Raw genomic sequence first — 19,081 nt, 5'->3', positions numbered from 1 at the left:
TGTAAACATCTAGAGACATCATTTGATGAAACCATAAATATCAGATCAACAGGTTGCAAAAAACCTTAGAAAATAAATGATATTCGCTCTGGGACGAAGCAAAGAGCAGGGATGAATGTGATTTTAAATTCTTGCTGCTATATACAAACAGTTACTGGCTTATAGTGTTTTCTTACACCCTGCCTGCATATTTAAACATTAGGCCAATATAACATACATAAAACAGCTAAATTACACTTTTTTTATTTTCTATTATTTCTAGCTTCTCCATTTTTATTATGGGAGAAATGAATAAATAATAAAATAAACATTCAGGCTAACTGACTAATATAGACTTTTTCCTTTTAGCTATTTTGAGGCTAATGTAACACCCACAGAGGTCTGTCTTGAAAGAAAGATATACTGATTGATTAAAAATATAAAGTTTCATCATTAAATAAGTTTCACCCTTTACACCCCCTTCAACTCTTTAATTATTTAAAAAAACGGCTTATACTGTAATGGCAACCCAGAGCTTAATACAAAAATCTATTAGTCATTTTTGTGACAATACAAGAAACCAACATCATAATTCGATGAATAGAAAGAGAGGAATTACAAGACAGAAATATTCCAAGATCTTTGTGCCTTTTTCATCCGGGTCTTTATACACAATAAACAGTAAAATGAGGAAATTGAATTGAGGATATAATATAGGGATCTCTTTTGTTGAAATTAAATAGTTTTAAACCTATTCTAATGAGATGGAAGAAAGAAAATCCTAAAGTTAGACTAAATATACTGCAGATGTTGTTTTTTAGCCATATGTAGTTTGAGTTACGAGTGCAGAGACAGCTGAGACAACAGAGAATTAGGCCCACCACACACCTAATGAAGAGCATGTATGAGGCTTAGACACAGCGCAACTGTCTCACAGCGATCAGGAAAGGGCATGGATGGGGGTTTAGATAAAAGTGTATAAAACTCATTATCACCTTGTCATCATGATTGAGCTGCTTGATTTTCACATCATTTTAAAATTTTATTTCGAAAATATCTGACTTAAATCATTCCTTTGTTTTACCAGTTCCATGGTGGCTCTTCCTGCCCATTTTCTTTCTTTATTATGCCAACTTTCCTCTATGACAATACATAGATAAACAGTATCAGCACCGTAGCCAATAAAACATGGATGATCGCCTACCGAGAGGGGAGGACAAATGGGTCAGTTGTCCCACGTAGAGGGGGGACCTGAATCAGTAGATCGTAGATCTATGCCCATAAATATTTTTTTATTCTTCTTTTCTTTTTTTTTTTAAAGAAATACTGCTTTATTCTTAAGTTATATAAAATCTTTTTCTATTAATATTTTCTTCCTATGATTCTTTGCATTATTGGGGAATTACCTTTACTATAAATGATTACGTCACTGACGCAACTTCTTTAAAGTTTATCAAGCTGCGATACATAAGGCTTGCTGCGCTGCAGGTAAAGAAAATACAAAACATGAATGCTGCATCAGGCAGCGGCTCCATCACATTAACATAGAAACAGCACTGCAGCTCTGTAAGGGACCGAGGTAAGAAGCATGAGGAGTCACAGGGTTTAATACAAAAATTGGGTTTTTCTTTTAAACCCAAAAAAATAAACTTACAAAAAATACATGGGTTCAAGTCATAAAAGAGGTCAACCAAATAGAGAAAATTTGACTCAAGCAAACTGTGCCCAAACTAACTGACTGCATAAACAAACATAACTGACCTCACTAAGAAATGACACACAAGGGTATATATATACACTGACTGATCAGACCATTAACACAATAGGGGTAATTCAAACTAAACAAACAATCACAAATTACAAACATTGGCAGTACGGTTAGGTTTGGCCAAAAACTAATCTATAACTTAGAAAAATTAAAACACACCAACCGCAAGACAAATCCTAAGCAGAAAATGAGAAAAGGAAAATTCAAATTCCCCCCTTTTAGCAGCAGCTGGTGGAACAGTCCAATTTCCCCTCCTGTATTTAGCAGATCTGAGCCCTAGCTGCCATCCTTTGTCTGGCCAAACTCCTTGGCACATTAGAAGGTAGGAAACAGATTAGTGATAAAAACCAGAAAGAGATATGAATGAGTGCAAATAAATACAGTGAATTAAATGTGCGCGCTTACAAATAGAATACATGTATTTGAACTAAGAATAAAGTTTTATGGCAAAATAAAGTGTATGGATTAAATAAATAAAGGTACATGTATAGTACAGACTTAAGGTGTGGGTATGGGTTTGGCCATCACAAGCTCTTACCTGAGGAAGCTGCCTCAAGGTAATAAGCTGCCTTTGGATGACTCTCACTTGCAGAAAGTTTGCTGGCAGTCGCAGCTTATATGTGCTCTGATGGTCCCAAAAAAAAAAACTCAGCATTTTCTGTCAAGGATTTGTTCCCCATCTTTAGATATCCTATTATTATGAGCGTACCAACAGAAAATGTAAAGCTGCAATGTATTAAATTTGACTAATGTGACTGCCAGACGCGTCCACGGCTGCATTAGACAGATACTGCAGTGGTGAGATGATCCATATTCTGCTGTGCTCTAATCTAAACTTGTCACACAAGCTATAAATGGGATCCATTGTGATTGGAGCAGGTGTGGAAAGCTGAAACTGCTGCATATTCAGTCAGTTAAAAAGTGGCAAAATCTCTGTTTGTAAATGTAACAATTTAGTTAATGTTGCATTAATAAACTAATTAGTGTTGTGTTTAATCTATTACTTAGGAAATCTTGGCTTGAATTAAAGTTAAGCTTTCAAACATGATACATATAGTTTAACTGGTGACCTATATTAGGAGATGATTCGTTTGCTCATCTGAAACAGAGACGAAAGCACAACTACTGGATTTCCTCAAAGATTAAACAAATAGCCAATGAAAGAGAAGAACAACATTTTAATTTTGGTTTGATATTTTGAATCAAGAATTGAACTTTATGATCAACAAACAAATTGCTTTTACAAATATACAAATTAATTTTGAATATAATCTTTAGGTTTATATAATTTCTAAAATATCTGTCACTTTTCTTCAGCTCTTTAGAAATGAACCAAAGAATGCTGAAATTATTTGTTGTTTCATTTAAGACAGGAGTCTGATTAATAATTTTAAAAAAAATCCCCATCTTTATAGTAATTATTTAGTTTTAGGTTTTCCTTCTACATTTATACACATATCACCTTTCTTTGATGTTGTACTCCTTAATATTTTTTTTAGTTAAGCATAGTCATAAAAGACAGAGGAGTAAGAAATGTTTTTTTTTTTTTTTTTTAAGGTTCGGTATCATGCACTGAAAAAAATTATTTATTTTTTTTTGGCATTTACTTATATCATATTTAGTTAATTTAGCACAATTGCTTCATGTTAGCAGGGTAGGACATAAAACGATTGTGTTAGTAACTAAATATGATGAAGTAAATGCCAAAAACGGTTGCATTATTTTTTTGTCTGAGACTTTTTGCAAAAAAAGAAAACACATTTTTGTGATTTAAATTTTTTCTAAAAACAGAGGAGCTGCTACCACGGCAGATAAGTTGCTAAAAGAGCCACTTTCTCTCAACTTTTAAGCAGAAGATATAGAGCTCCGTCTCAAATCACCGCTTGCTGATCAGAGAAATTCAGCATATTGTTTAAGTTGATGGAGACTAGAGCACATAAATTCCCAGTCGCAGACTTTTTACCTTCATGGTTTTCTTAGAGAATCTAACCCACAGGTGCTGTATCCTTCATTGGATGCAGCCCCTAAATCTGTCAAGGTGTTATAAACTTTTATTTTTCATGTTAATATGATATTGAGTCAGTTGGACACAACCTAACAGAAAAAAAAAAAAACATTACCCAAAAAGCTAAAGATTTTCATGTGATGAAAACACAGTGGAGTAAGAAAAGTACAAAATGGATTTCTAAGCTGTTATCATAAACATCATTATTTACCTATAAAGTCGCAATAGCACGGAACAAAAAAAAAAAGGTTTGGCAGAAAAAGTTGTATCTTTATCTGCCAAAACAATTTTCTTCATAAAATCTTGGTGGTGTTCCCCTGAACACAAGCTTTGATGATTGGACTGTCCCTCTTTCTCCTTCCTCAGCATGACAGCCCCCCTCACAGCAAATATTCGCCTCTTTATCACAGGCAGCTGCTGGTGCCGTCTTTGTGTGTGTGTTATCAGTGTTAATGATTAACAGTGTTTGCCTTCAGAATGCCAATAAATGTCCCTTCCAGGACGCCGTTTTGTTATCTAACAGATAAGCAGATGGATGCAGCTGCACTGGTCACTCTGCTTCGACTCCAAAACTGGTGAACAACAAGAATCAGGGCCTGGTTTTAGTTTTGGCTTCTTTCCCTGCCAGGTCACTGAAGACATTATTAGGAAACATTAGCCATTTGTTTACCACTTAAAATCATTTTTATTAAAACTAAAGTTTAGATTTACAGCTTTTTGGCATAAACCCATAATCGTCAGAGTGTTGTCCTCAGAAACAGACAACTGTACATGATCTCCTTTATAATTATTTCATCCTTACATCTATGTTTTCTTGTTTTATTTCTAAAGCATGTTCAGCATTTTTAGAAGTCGTAAATTAATAAAATGATTAATTTTGAACTATAAGACATCCATAGAATGTCTAGCATTGTGCAGATTAAAAGTAATAATTTTACAGGGGGAAAAAAGCATAAATAGTTGTTTAATAAATGACTGAGGAGGCAAGCGAGTACATCACTAAGTGGCCAGGAGGAATTCAACTTTAATTTAATTTTCCTTTGGGAAGTAAATTTTAATTATGCTTGCTTTATGTATTTATAGCTACACAGTAGATTTTTAATGTGTTAAAGGAACACTGAAAGAGTTAAATTTAACACAATTTCCGAGTGTGTTTGGTCGCACTCTGAATTAGTGCTAAATTAACTCTTTCCATAGTGTTTACAATTTTAAAGTTAAATTAACTGTAAAAAGTGTACAACAATAACACTGGCTTACACCCAATAGTGTAATTAAAATTTTACACCAAAGGTTAAATATTACAATTTCACTCTTGGTGGAGTTGATAATTAATAATTAACACTGCAGTGTTATTCTGAACTCTTCCAGTTCAGAATAACACTGCATGGAGTTACTAACAGTTAACACTATGGAGTAAAACCAGCTATGCTCAGCTTTGGGTTTAATGAGGTGAAAAATACAGTAATTTTTAAACTTCTGCAGCTATAATGAAAAACTTGGTAAGGTTTTAAATTTAACAGTGGAAAAGAAATTAAATTATTCTAGGCAGAATTCCTTAAGTAAAATTTTATTTTCTGTTCCACATCAAAACCTTTTTTTTGTCAGATTTGCTCTATGATGATCAGCCTTTTTCAACTATCAAGGACTTTCTGTTTGTTCACATAATGAATCACTGTAGAGTCTGATGCTCTACTATTACTGAAGGGTCTTTCCAAACGTTTTGTTTAAACTAGCTTTCTTTCGAGGAGGCACTTTGTTCTTCTCCTAAAGCAGCGCTGAAAGAAGTCCCTTAGGGGGCCGGTGCACCGAGTGCCAACAGCCCTAAGCCTGCCACCTGGCTCATGGCGTGGAGAACGGTTTCTCCATCTCGTTAGCTGGCTGCAGATCAGAGGGAGTGTTCCTGGTCTGTGTCAGATCTCACTTAAATGTAACCTGGTCCTCTGCCTCCATGGACTGAATGATAGAAACACACCGAACTGAAATAGGACCCCTGACCTTTGACCCACTTGGAGCCCTAGTTCTCTTTATCCTTTTACACTATTTTTTTTTATTTTTCATGCTCTCTTAAAGTTTTCCTATTCATTTCCCATTTATTCCTTCATTCGTAATAAAGACAATTTATAATAATTATGGTTAATTATTTGTTGTTTACTTCACCAGAGGAATTAGTACCTGCTCTGTATTAGATTATACGTTCCCTGTTCAACATTATTGCAATAAGTAGTCTGTATTCTTGAAATGGTCCATAGTTTAACTCTTTTTAGAAAGGAGAATCTCCAAAGTGTCCAAAGTGGGCTGTGAATATATTTGGCTTGCTAGTTAATAGTGTATAGTGCAAGCAGTTGCTTTTAAAGTCCGCCTGCAGAGTCTAGCCCAGGGGTGTCAAAGTGGTTCCAGAAAGGGCAGTGTGGCTGCAGGTTTTCTTTCCAACCAAGCAATAGCACACCAGACTTCATTCATCTCATCAAGGGATCCAATCTGAACATGATGACTTGTTGGGATGAATGGAGTCTGGTGTGCTATTGATTGGTTGGAAAGAAAACCTGCAGCCACACGGCCCTTTCTGGAACCACTTTGACACCTGTGGTCTAGCCTTATCTGTTCTGGTTTTGGCCTCAGAGGTTCTTTAGAGAATACAGAAAACATCCAGCATCACAAGAGACAAAGGAACTCAAGAGAAAGCTGGTGAAGAAGTTCTTGTTGTTTTAAAGCAGGGTTTGGTCCTAAAACAACATCTAACCTTTAATTATCTCCCAAAGCTCTGATCTGTCGTCATCTAAAGATAGAGAGGATGGACCATCTGCTGACCTACAATATCAAGACATAGATGTCAACCTAGACTGACAGGCTGAGCAACAAGAGCCTTGATCAGAGAAGCAGAAAAGAGGAGCATGGTAGCTCTGGAGGAGCCATTGTTGAGTAAAAAGTAGAATAACCGATACATGCTGTTTAAGGCTGATGCTGATACCAGCTATATTCTGACATTAGTCTTACTGATCCCCAATTTTGTTTTGGAAGGTCAGCATTTTTGTGATTTTTTTATTTATTATTTACATGATAAAATCTGACAAAAATGACAACAAAAGTTACATTAGTCTTAATTGGAAAAAAAACGAAACCTCTATGAACAAATCGAACAGCATAGCAAATGGAGGGAGCGACGATGTTTCCACCTAATGTTATCTCAAAGCCCAAAAAGTTGTGGCCAGCTGATGTTTCTGTCTATTTCTAGGAGGCGGGGTGTCTTGGCCTAGTGGTTAGAGCAGTGTGGTTATGCCCTGAGAAGGTTGCAGGTACCCAGTTCAATCCACTCTGAGTCCCTGATCAAGGCCCTTTAACCCCTGATTGCTCCCCAGGTGCTGCACAATGGCAGCCCACTTCTCCCCAAGTGGATGGGTTAAGATGCAGAAGTGAACTTAATAAAGTTAAGTTATCATTATTATCCATTCATCCATTTTCCGTCACACTTATCCCTGCTGGAGTCATGAGGGGTGCTGGTGCCTATCTCCAGCTGTCTACGGGCAAGAGGCGGGGTCACCCTGGACAGGTTGCCAGTCCATCGCAGGGCAACACAGAGACAAACAGGACAAACAACCATTCACGCGCACTGTTACACCTAGGGGATTTAAGAGAAGCCAACTAACCTGACAGTCATGTTTATGGACAGAGGAAGGAGGCCGGAGTAACTGGAGAGAACCCATGCATGCTCAGGGAGAACATGCAAACTCCATGCAGAAAGACTCTGGGACGAAAATCGAACCTGGGACCTTCTTGCTGCAAGGCAGCAGTGCTACCCACTGTTCCACTGAGCAGCCCATTATTATTATAATTATTATAATAATTATTATTATTATGCAAATGCAATTAATTTCCCAGTCCTAGTAAGAAGTCCAGTAAAGCCGAAAGAAGGTTTATTTGCACTTTCTCACAGCATGTAGACGCCACAGCAAACCTGTGGAAGTATGTGCTCTACCCACATAAGACCACAACCAAACCTTTTTGACATCTGTGGGAGCAAACTAATACTGCATCACCTTGAACAGACCACATCCAGGCTGAAACATGGTGGGGGTAGAATCATGCCCTGGAAAAGCTACTCAGAGATGATTAATTGGAATGAGTTTGGATACATTAATCCACACTCAACGTTTTAATTTGAAACATCCTTTAATGTTTTGTGTTGGTCTGTCACATAAAAAAACTAGAATGTCCTAAAGATTCTAAGGAAAGGATGTGTGGAAATAGTTACAGTAAATCAGTTACTTTGGGAAGTATTCTGTTTAAATGAGAGACAAAGTTTCTAGGTGTAGCTGAAGTGGTTCGATGAGCTAAAATATCCGACTGTTCCCTGTTTAACAGTCAAAGTTTAACAAGAAAAAGAAAATCCGGCACACTGTTGGAAGCTACTTTATTAAATATTCCCTTTAAAATCCAAGAACATTCTGTTGCTTTGTTGCATGTTAGTGCTTGAGGGGGAACCTCACCAATTGGACCTGTAGTGAAGATGAAGTTTAAATGGCTTGAGTTTGGTGCTCGATCAGAAACTCTGTTGTTCTGGTCAGAAAATCAATACTTCAGACATTCCTGACATTTCTCTGGTCCTTATGATGCTGTGTGACACATTATTTTAACCCTATTTTTGGAGAATTTTTTAAAAGGAAACTCCTCTTGTATATCTGAGCTTCTTTATGACAAGGAACTTGTTTGGTAAGTTTCTTCATCTCGTCAGCTTTGTTTCTTTCTTGTTCCTGGTTGTCAAGGTTTTTTTTTTCATTCAGGGAGAAACAGACAGGTGCAGCAAAGAGGAGAAAAGAAGCTTCTAACAATAAAACCAGCAATTACAGCTGCTGTAGTGACACAAACTCAGAGAGGCAGAGGGCGGGACTCAAAGAGCTAAAACAACAAAAGAAATACTCACATTTCTCTCCAAACATCTTACTGAAATAAGATTAAAAAAAGGTTTGCATGCATGTGAATGTTTTTAGTGCACGGCAGCATGAGCCTCTGCAGGGATCAGTTTGCAGAACAAACCACTCAGCAGATTCCTCTGAGTTTTTCTAGCCACTGTGTATTTTTCTTCTCTGCGTGTGTTTGAGAAGTACGGGAAAAAAAGAGACAATTGTGTGGTCTAATGTGTGTGTGTGTGTGTGCGGGGGGGGGGTGTTCAGCAGGCCTTCAGTGTGGTAACAGCCTCAGGCCCAATGTAAACTGTCAGGTTGGATTAACAAGCAGCAGTTGACCTACTGATAGACTGGAAGAGAGGGGTCAGAACAAGACAGTGTTTTGGTATCCATGAGAGAGTGAGAGTGTGGGGCTATTTGAGGAGGACGGATACGTCCCCGTCCATCACTTCGCTTCTTGCGCCTTAGGGTCCATAAACGAGGTTTTTAAAGTGTCAGTTCTCTAAAGAAACCAACTGCAGCTCATAAGTAGTTTAATGGATAAAAACAGAACAAACGTTTGAGGAAACTTCAACCTCGGTCAGCAGACATAATGCTCCTCTGTCTTTGGAGATTACTTTCCATTGATGATAATGCTGGCAACCTGCCAAACTGATAAAGTAGAAGGTTTCCACAGAGTGTCCAGACTTTATTTAAATTGCTTTAGATAAGAAACCATAATAGAGATTCATCTGTATGAGAAGAATGTCCAAGACCCACCTTCTCTAGCTTCAAGGGTATAACACAGCTATGTCCTGCTGTTTGGTTCACTCCATCAAAAGCATTCCTCGGCTCTCCCATCTCGCTCCATCCTTGCCTTCCTGCCAACAGCAACAATGTGCCGGGCTCTGCAGAACCATCGCAGTCAAAGAGTAACGCCTCCAAAAGAGCTATAATCTTTCTTTGCAGAAATTTTAAATGATGCTAACATGTCCTGATTTGCTTTTATAAGATGATTACTCTGCTAAAGACCCAATGCAGAACAGTTTTCATTTTTTCTGGCAACCAGAGAAATGACATCATAGAGTTCAATAGGGACCCCAGAACCCATGGAGGAGGTTCCTCTAACATATTCAGCTAGCTAGAGTATGTACTAAAATAATCAGTCTAAAGCCAAAACGTGCCTTCCCGGTTTGGAAGTCATCTAGAAAGAAGTTTTTTTTTTTTTTCTTGTTTGGTGTCTAGGATATTGATGATGGTATCTTACAGATGTTATTGGTCAAAACATTAAAGGTGGACATGGTTTATGGGAGTATAAAATGGCTGTCAACACCACTGCTCTGAAATATTGTGACTTGATAGCGACAGAAGGGCTTGCGAATTCTGTCGGGTCGCTTGTAACCATGAAACTGGAGGGATTTACATTTTTTTCAAAGCAATCAGTGACAGAAAAGGTAATAAATGGAAGGTTCATGAAGAACTGACTGAAATAATAGAGGAAAATCAGACGCAGCTAAAATGACATTTACCTCCATGATGGAAGGGGCTGCAGACTGCTTTAATTTATGATCAGTCAATAAAATCCTCTGATTTGTTTAAGTGCCATGCAACCCCTTGTAACTTTATTGTGTGGGAATACTAGGGTTGAGTAGGGCAAGAGATTGCCGTTTCATTGCGCATCTTCTTTAGATAATGAATGTAAAGAAAGCAATGCCTGCCGTGCGTCAAACCCTTTATGTTTCATTTGAATTTTACCAATGAGCATTGCTCTGTTGTTCTGGGCCATGTTCTAGTGGAGCTGGGCAATATTACTTAAACATCTAAAAAATATATATTTATTTTTTGCACTGAAGTTTCATAATAAAAATGACAGATTGTATTTATTGCTTTCAAATAATAGCTTTTGCAATCATTTCCTCTGGGAAGTGAGATTGTGAAAATATTGTGTTTTTATGTTTGGGAAAGATCGCTAGAAGCGCTTCAGAACTACCATCCATGTTTATTTCCATAAACACAGAGCACGCAGGCCTGTGATGTCATTGCATCCTCTAATGCCCATGCGGGACAGTTGCGTTGTATGAATGCAGTTCACACAGGAGATCACATACAATTTGCATATATTTGGAAATATGAACCGCAATGCAAAAAAAATCGGATTTCACAAAAAAAAAAACGAAATTGAGCATCAAGGCCTGCAGTGTGAACGTAGCCTAAATGATTTGGGGCAGTCCTGCCTGGGTTCTGACTTGAATTTCATGTAGAACCTGTGGAGGGAGCTAAAGATGAAGGGGATGATAATATAAAAAGCTCAGGTTCTGCTGGAGCTCTTTGCTTTTTAGAAACTTCTGATCAATAAATCTATGAGAGACAAACAGAATTTTATCCGGAGAACAAAAGAGCTGAAAAGAAAGGAGCTGATGTTTTATGAGCAGAAACTTTCAGGTAAAGTCTAATTAATCAAACAGCTTGTTGCTAGTGCAACCACGTTTTTGTCATTTTTGGGAGAAAGAGCACATTTCTTCTTTATTTGGCCCACAAATCGTCTCTTTTGGCCCAGGTGGAGTTTTTGCAGCTCTGAGCGGGAGGCCTTTTCTCTGCAGGAGCAGTGCGGTTTGAAATCAAGCTGTATTTTTTGCAGAGATACAAAAATTTAAAGTTAAACCTCTTTATTCTCTGTCATTTGGAAATATACCACTTTGGAGGTGAATAATGTCTAAACTATCCCTCTAAAGAAAGTTTAATTCAGAAACATGAAATATGCAAAGGTGCAACAACAATAATAAATAATATCAATTGATCGAATTACCTGCTGGTCTGCAAACATTGGTACTGTTTTAGGTTTTTGAGAAAGAGTTAGAATTTAGTTAACATAATCCATGAAGTTTAGTGAATGCTGCAGGAAATGCTTTAGAATAAAAGGCTAAACTATACAGTATCTTCTTTAGAAGACAAGTTGCTCAGCTTTTCCATCTTTAGGAGGAGCAAGTTAGAGGAGAAAGGGTGAGGAGGTGAAGAAGGAAGATGTAGTTCAGCTGGAGGTTCTTCTCCTAGGCCCAGAGGAGGAACCTGAGTGTGAGCTGATCTCTAAAGGGCGGGAGACGAGTAAATCACTTTTTGTGCTGGCAGAAGATGGTGTGAATGAGAGCGGTGAAAGAATATGAGCAATGGAGGCATGGAGAGGTGAAAAGGGTGAGGAGGAGGAGGGGGTAAAGGAGGTAGCATGGGAGTAGAAAGAGAGCAGGAAAATATGAGTTCAGTCTGAGGGAGAAGAGAGAAAAAATAACATATTTGGAGCCTGAAAGTAGAAATGTCATTTATTGTCCCTCAGTGGGAAATTTCAGACATTCCAGGAAGAAAATGGCAAGTTAGAAAATGCAGATAAACACAACAGCAAAATATAGAAGTTAAGAGTAAGAATGAGAGACGGTACAGTGCCTCAACATAGCTAACCTAATAAAAAGCACAGGAAGCGGAGGGAAGGTAAAGCACTAAACAATTAGCCTCGTGAGATCATCCTGATCTCGCAAGCTTTCAAGATTTAACCCGCTAATCAGTCTGGAGACTCTCCGTTGAAGAAAATTTGGAGCTGTTCACCAAACGAACGTCCAATCAGCGTTGGCTTTGAGGCGGGTTGAGGTGTGACGCAACGAGAAACTAGCGTTAGCGTGGCTATCAAGCAAGTTTTATCGGAGTATTTCTTCACTAAAACAAGAGCAAAACACTGCTCTGGAGGCTTTTCTCAGAGGAAAAGATGTTTTTGCTCTTCTCCTGACTGGTTTCGGCAAGAGTTTGATCTATCAATTGGCTCCTCTTAGTCGTCGCTCTGTTACATCATATGCTTTGTTGATCTGATTGGTTTATTTGACCCGTCTATCACCAACATAGGTCAATCAGCTAACCAGTATTTTCGCCCCTTCCCAAAATTACTTCAACCGAAGGTTTCCAGATGGATATGCGGAGAAAATCCATCTGGCGGAGTCAGGTTACTAAACAATCACATTTATAGAATTTTTAGTGCCTTTAAATGCTTTGAGAAACTCTTCAGTTTGAGTCAGCTATGATCCACTGGATCCAACTGTGGGACGTTTTTCAAAACGTCTAAGTGTAGCCGCTCCCTACAGCTGGTTATTACTGCAGGGATGAGCTTCAGCATATGTGGGCTTAACCTGACGAGTAACTTGTTGCTTTGTTCTTCAGCTGAAAACATCTTATCGGTTGTTTGACCCCTTACCTCTCCTTCCTTCAGGTGGCAGAACATTCTATGTGAATATGACTGTTTATCGATAAAGATTTCATCTCATTCGAACGGTTTGTAGAAGTGTAGAGAGAATCCACAGCAAACTGTCTTTGAGAAGAACCACTAAAACATCTCGCCTTCCTGCCTGCTGAATGCCTTTTTCCTGTAGATAGAATCTGGGCTCCTTGTCTGCAGCAGACAGATGTTGTCCTTTTGCTTTCTTCTGCCATCCTGCAGCCTTTGTGGATTCATCCATGAACCAGTTGTCCCACTGTGGCTGGATCCTACTGGAGTCGGTGTCCCGTTCAGCCAAACGAAGACTTGCCAGCTGCAGTCGGACCCTGAACAGGCCGAGACAGCTGACTTGAAATCAGACGCCTTCATCTCTTGTGCGTGCTGAAGATAGGGAAAGTCGTTACTGCCTGACCTGTAATATCAAGAAAACACTTAAACAGCACCTGTCTGACGACATGAAGTAGGCTGTAGGCTACATTAACTTGAATCACATCAGGGTGGTATAAACAAATACATTTATAAAATATAAATGGATGAGTCGTAAAGTAAAAACAAAAGACGAAAAAAAGCTGAAAATATTGTTTTGAGATTTTGTTTTCATTCACGGAAAGATTTATTCTTGTTATGGAATACTTAATATTAATAATCACTATCTGCATTTATCTAACTAATTCTGAATGAAAGGGCTCTCTATAGCGGTAGCCTTAAACAACTGTCCAATGTGTTTAAATGAAAGTCAATCAAAGCAGAGCAGGTTCAAAATTCCTTTGCAGTTTTTATAAACAGCTTTATAAAAACTGCAAGGGGGGGGGACTTATCGGGGGCTCTCAGATTTATTGTTCATATTTCTACGTTTTCGCAGAAACTTTGATCTAAAATCTTTGTACAAATGAGGATATAAGAATGCATTTCATATCAAAGCTAACATAAAGCACAGAGGCTTTATGTTAGCTCCTTTTTGTATTTGATCTTGTTATCATTTTACAGTCATGGATGTACAATGGACTTAAAAAAGAATGTTATGGTCAATAACTTCAAACTTACTGTAATATAACCACCATAAAAGCAAGATAAAACGTTCATAAACTGCAACGGAGGCTTTCTAAATGCCACGTCCTTTCTTGGTTGTGCTTTTTGAGTGACAGATGAATCATAGGAAATGGAATTGATGTGAACGGTAGTGTGACAGCGACATATTTGAACACCAGGTATTAGTCAGGATTTTATTTTTGTATTACATGATTCCTGATCGTCAATTGGAATATGACCTGTTACCATAGGCATGCAGAGCGTAAAGCATCTTCTTCTGCTGCTATGCCATCAGTACTTATGGCAAACATGGGGATAACTCCTACCTAGTCCTGCTGGTTTTCTAAATTGAAAGAGAAGAATATAGGTAGAGAAACTCCAGAGGTAAAGCCTTCAAATGTGGAGGCTTCTTTGTTCTTTGGTTGAAGGAATATTTCCACAGTGTATCAGGCCACATGTATCATGCCTGATAAACCTCTATCAGCCACATTGTTAGCCCAGGTCAGGTTGTCCAGGTCACGTCCTGCAGGTCATGAACCCATAGAATGGAACCTGTAGGGAGGATTTTCCTTTACTTGCTGTTTGTTTGGTTGTTTTCAGGACATTCTTTGCCATATGGTGACCTGTGGGAACATTCCTGCTTTGTTTGCACAGTATTGTTTCAGCCTAAGAGGTAATAAAGGGTCTAAGTGAATGATACAGCAGGTATTGAGACAGGTTCACTCCTACAAACTGCCTTCTTCCTGTTTGTCCCTTTTAGGGCTTTCCTTCACCACCAGGCTGTATCTTTATCCCTCCCTTTACTGCCTTCATGTTTAATCTTTTACCTCTTCTCTCCCTGTATCATTTTTTGTTCCCTCCATCATTTCCTCCCACCTTTCCACTTCACTCCCTCCATTTGTTTTTGCAGTGTACTATTCCACAGAAGTCTGGCTACTGAGCGGTCAAGGTCATGCTTGATTTTATACCTCAGCATGTCATCTCCGTCCATTATAAAATCAACTCCTCGGGTTTCCTCCTACTGGGAGCTATCTTTGTCCTTTTTTGAAAGAATATCAAGAACTTATTAGAAACAGAGGAAAATCAAACCAGGTTTGAAGGCATTCTCTCTGGTTTAATCTTGAAGAATTAATGGACTTTAATATTTGCAAGTTACAACGTTAATTCATCACTGATATGCAAAAAACAATAGCATACTCTCACATTTGTGATGGCTACTATTTGAATACAAACAAGATTATTCTGACTGAAAACTAACTTTCTTGGCATGTCGGATGGCATGTTTAGTTTTATTGCAAAGTTTAAAGAAAAGGCAGCTTAGAAAGGATCTGGACCACATTAGGATCTGTCCAGTTAAAAAAAAATAAAAAAAGCAACATGGAAAAACATTCAGTTTTAATTGTCTTTTTAAGAGGTGTACTTTAGTGTTGAATATTTACTCCAGGACATTTTACGCAACATTGCTTTTTATTTGGAGAAAGAAAGCCAAAGAAACATTGTTTTATTTTCCTTCTGCTGCCCAATAATGCAGAAGTCTGTGATGCTCTGTTACAATTAATCTGTTGAAACAGTGAGTTAGTATGTACAAGAGTTAGCATTTGGTCAAAGGGTGTGATTACTTTTGAAAGTAAAGTGTTTATCTGTTTGTGTTTAGATCTGAGTGCAAACAAAAATCACATCTACCCAAGAAAAAAATGCATTATAGACCAAATCTTCACTGATCTACAGGGAATAAACATCCTGTAGAATAAAACCAACTGGCATTATCATCTTCCTTTTTTCTGTGCCTTAGGTCCTCCCAAGGTTTCAGAGAAGGTGAACCCTCGTCAGAGTGTCCGACTGGGTCGCACAGCCAAGCTGCCTTGCCCTGTGGAAGGAGACCCGCTCCCCATCATGATCTGGTCCAAAGACGGTCGAAATATCAACGGTGGCTGGACCCGGTTCAAGGTGTTGCAGCACAGCCTTCGCATAAAGGAAGTGGAGACGGACGATGCAGGCACCTACATCTGTAGGGCTATCAATGGGTTTGGCAGCGCCAACATTAACTACACCCTGATTGTCATAGGTAGGTGACTTCTAAGAACTTGCTTACCAATCATATATCCAATGATTATCAAACATAACAGAATAAATATATGTATTAGGCCCAAGCAGCAAAGCGCTGCAAAGGCCTAATCCAATTTGAATGTTTATTTTTTTCTTCCAAAAAGACATGCCCATTGGAAGGCCTAAACTTTTATAAAAACTCATCAAAGTTGCCCTTAATTGTCCTCCATGTGAATTTTAAGAGTTTTAAGGCATTTTAAAATGGGCATGTCCGAACGGCTCTAGAGCACCCCTAAATTAGATAGTTCTATTTTTCTTTTACCCACGTCAAACTTTAATTTCCTACAGATTTTGACATTTGGGCTTTAAACCTGGTCTTTATGCAGTTAAGGCACGTGAAATTGAAAGAGTTTTTGATTATGTCGAAGGGGCGTGGCCAGAAACTGAAGGTGGCATATTTGAAATGCATTAACTTTTACAAGGAAAACCCAAATAGAACCAGAGCTAGTAGTGTGTATCCCCTTCTTATTCCCAATTTACTGTCTGGTTAAATGATGACATCATGCATGCCCCACCCCTAGACTGAAGTAAATCACTTTTTACTTAGAAGGGTCCCTCTTTGGCCCTTTTGACCATATTGAAACTGTCAGATGACAGATAGCATCTTGGTCTAACTTATCTCTATCACAGAGTGTTTGTTGAAGGGTGTTCAGGTAGAGGCATGGCCAAGTGCAGCCTTACGCCTTGACCACACGTTTGGTCCTTATTTCCACCAACATTTTTGAATCCACACCAAAATCTATATGAATATTCCTAGTTCAACTTCACACTGGAAGTCAGGCCAATATGTGGTGGGTTTGGCTTAATTTCTCTACAGCGCCCCCTAGAAGAAACAAAAGCCGACAGCCTCAACCCAAATGCACCGACACCAGGACCTACAAAAAAAATCTCATGATCCATACCCCATGAAAGGTCAGCCATTTTTGAGCCATGGTGCCAGTTTCTCTCATTTGCTGGTGTCTTATCTAAGCAAACGCCTCACAGGGTTACAGACTTGAAATTGACTCAGCATAGACTTAAGGCAATGGGGATCAAAATATTTTGCTGCATCAAAGCATCTGGGAGTGGCCAATCATCAAATTCTGACTTCTCACCATAAATCATGGTGTTATAACTTCCACTTGGGTCCCTTCCACACACCTGGTATCATTGCAAAGCACCAGAAGCTCTGGTCAACGGCTCAATCCGTGTCCCGTCAGACCATCAAATCTTCCTTTAGAAAACATGTGCAGCTGCAGATTTCGGTTTACCTAACAGTTTGTGAAGATTTTATTCTGGTTGGGTCTCCTCACACCAGACTTAGTGGTTCCTGATGCTAAACTGGCCTAACTGTGGGCTAGGGCTGCAACAATGGATTATTTTGCAAATCGATTAATCTGTCGATAATTTATTTGCTTAATTGATTAGTAATCAGATAGCCAAAGGTTCTTTAATACAAATTTAAACCAGGTGAAACTCAAACTTTTCCACTTAAGGATTTATGGATAGAGCATATTGACAGGTGAAATGAAAAATGTTGATTTCTTTCTTTTCAATCTTGGTATAATTGCTGTTCTAAGTCGGTTGCTCTATTAGCTAAAGGCATGTTTTACAGTCTCTATACTCCAGTTAGCAATTAATCGATTACTAAATTAGTTGACGATTATTTCAATAATGGATTAATCACGATTAATCTGATGTAAACATTTTCATGACATAGAGACGGTCATGTTTTAACACTTCTTGCTACACAGTAAATGTCCAGCTTATTTCCCACCGTCTGTCGGTTCGTTCCCATACTGTCTCATTTCTTCATCCGAGATCTTTTACCGTGACCCTGTCAGCAGCTCTTGCACAGGTGTGTTTTCTTTTCCGTACCCGCCTTAAATAGCCGCTTCCCTCAACCCTTGTCCATGTAAACAAAATACCTGCAGAAGGACATTGTGTCAGTGGACCGTTGCACACATCAGAGTGTGTCTGAATGTTTGTGGATAGGCTTTGTGTGTGTCAGGTTTCAGTCAGTTAGTGCGGATGCCAGCAGAGAGATTAGAGGTTCAGAGTGTCCCCCAGAATCTGACTGAGGCATCTCCCCCTGCTCTGCTGCGGCACTTCAAACACCGTAGCTGAAGTAAAATGCTCCGACGTACAAACGGATGTTCTTTAACTTTATGTTGTAAAGGCTGTGCAGGATCTCTGCTCAGTGCTTTCCAAGGGCGAGTCCTGATCATGGGTATCTTAGATGAAAAAACGATCTGTGATTCAGATGATTTAAATGTAAACAATTAAGAGAAAAGAACCTCAAACTGGCCTAATGCCAGCAGATGATCGGCTTTCATGCTCCGCAGTAATCAGTATTGGTATGTGATTCATGAACTGAACTACAAAGACGAGCTGGCATACAGAGGGCAGGCGGGTGTAGGGGGGGTACAACAGCTGCTACTGAGGTCATCCAGGCAGGCAGCTGCTCCCCACCCTCACCCATTGCTCTCATTCACTGTCCCTTTTCATTCACTTCACATGTGCACGCAACCACTGAAGCAAATGCACACGGGCGAATCGTTTCTCCCTGCGGCCAGCCTTGAATTGAGCAACACATTTATTGAACCAGTTTTCTTCTGCTCCCAACGGTGTGTTGATGAAGAAACCATCTCAGGGACGGTGGGACATCATGTCTCAGCCTTTTGGCCAACATTTATTAGTTACAGTTCTCTGTCATAAGCTGAAAACAAGCGTCCAACAAGACTGCTAGTACCTCAGCAGCTTCTTCAGAGACGATGATGGGGTACAGATCCAGTTTGGTCTTATTCATTTTTAAAATTCACCTAATGCCAGATGGTTTCGACAAGAAATTCACTTCAGTTTAGGAGAAGGAGCCTTATCTTGATTGTTTTATTGAATTATCTTTGTTTAATAAGGATTTTGATGCCTGATAAGGACCTAAAGTTCTAGGCTAACTGGTTTTAATACATTTATTGAGTGTATTGCTTTTATCTAACTACCACATCTGTATTTTATGAATGTTTTTTCTAGGGCTGCAACTAACGATTATTTTAAAAATCGATGAATCGGCCGATTATTTTTTC

General features: G+C 38.8%; 1 protein-coding gene across 1 annotated transcript in view; it reads left to right on the top strand.

The window, feature by feature from the left end:
* Positions 1-19,081, top strand: part of fgfrl1 (fibroblast growth factor receptor-like 1) — an 85,290-nt gene that overhangs the window by 15,444 nt on the left and 50,765 nt on the right. Inside the window, exon 2 of the mRNA XM_015373290.1 lies at positions 15,706-15,978. Coding sequence (XP_015228776.1) covers positions 15,706-15,978 — 273 coding nt within the window. The remainder of the gene's footprint in view (positions 1-15,705; positions 15,979-19,081) is intronic.

The sequence above is a fragment of the Cyprinodon variegatus genome, unplaced genomic scaffold (assembly GCF_000732505.1).
Source record: "Cyprinodon variegatus isolate N-32 unplaced genomic scaffold, C_variegatus-1.0 Scaffold84, whole genome shotgun sequence".
In the NCBI taxonomy this organism is placed as follows: domain Eukaryota; kingdom Metazoa; phylum Chordata; class Actinopteri; order Cyprinodontiformes; family Cyprinodontidae; genus Cyprinodon; species Cyprinodon variegatus.
Note: the sequence above shows the minus strand (reverse complement) of the source record. Positions and strands in the feature narration are given on the sequence as shown.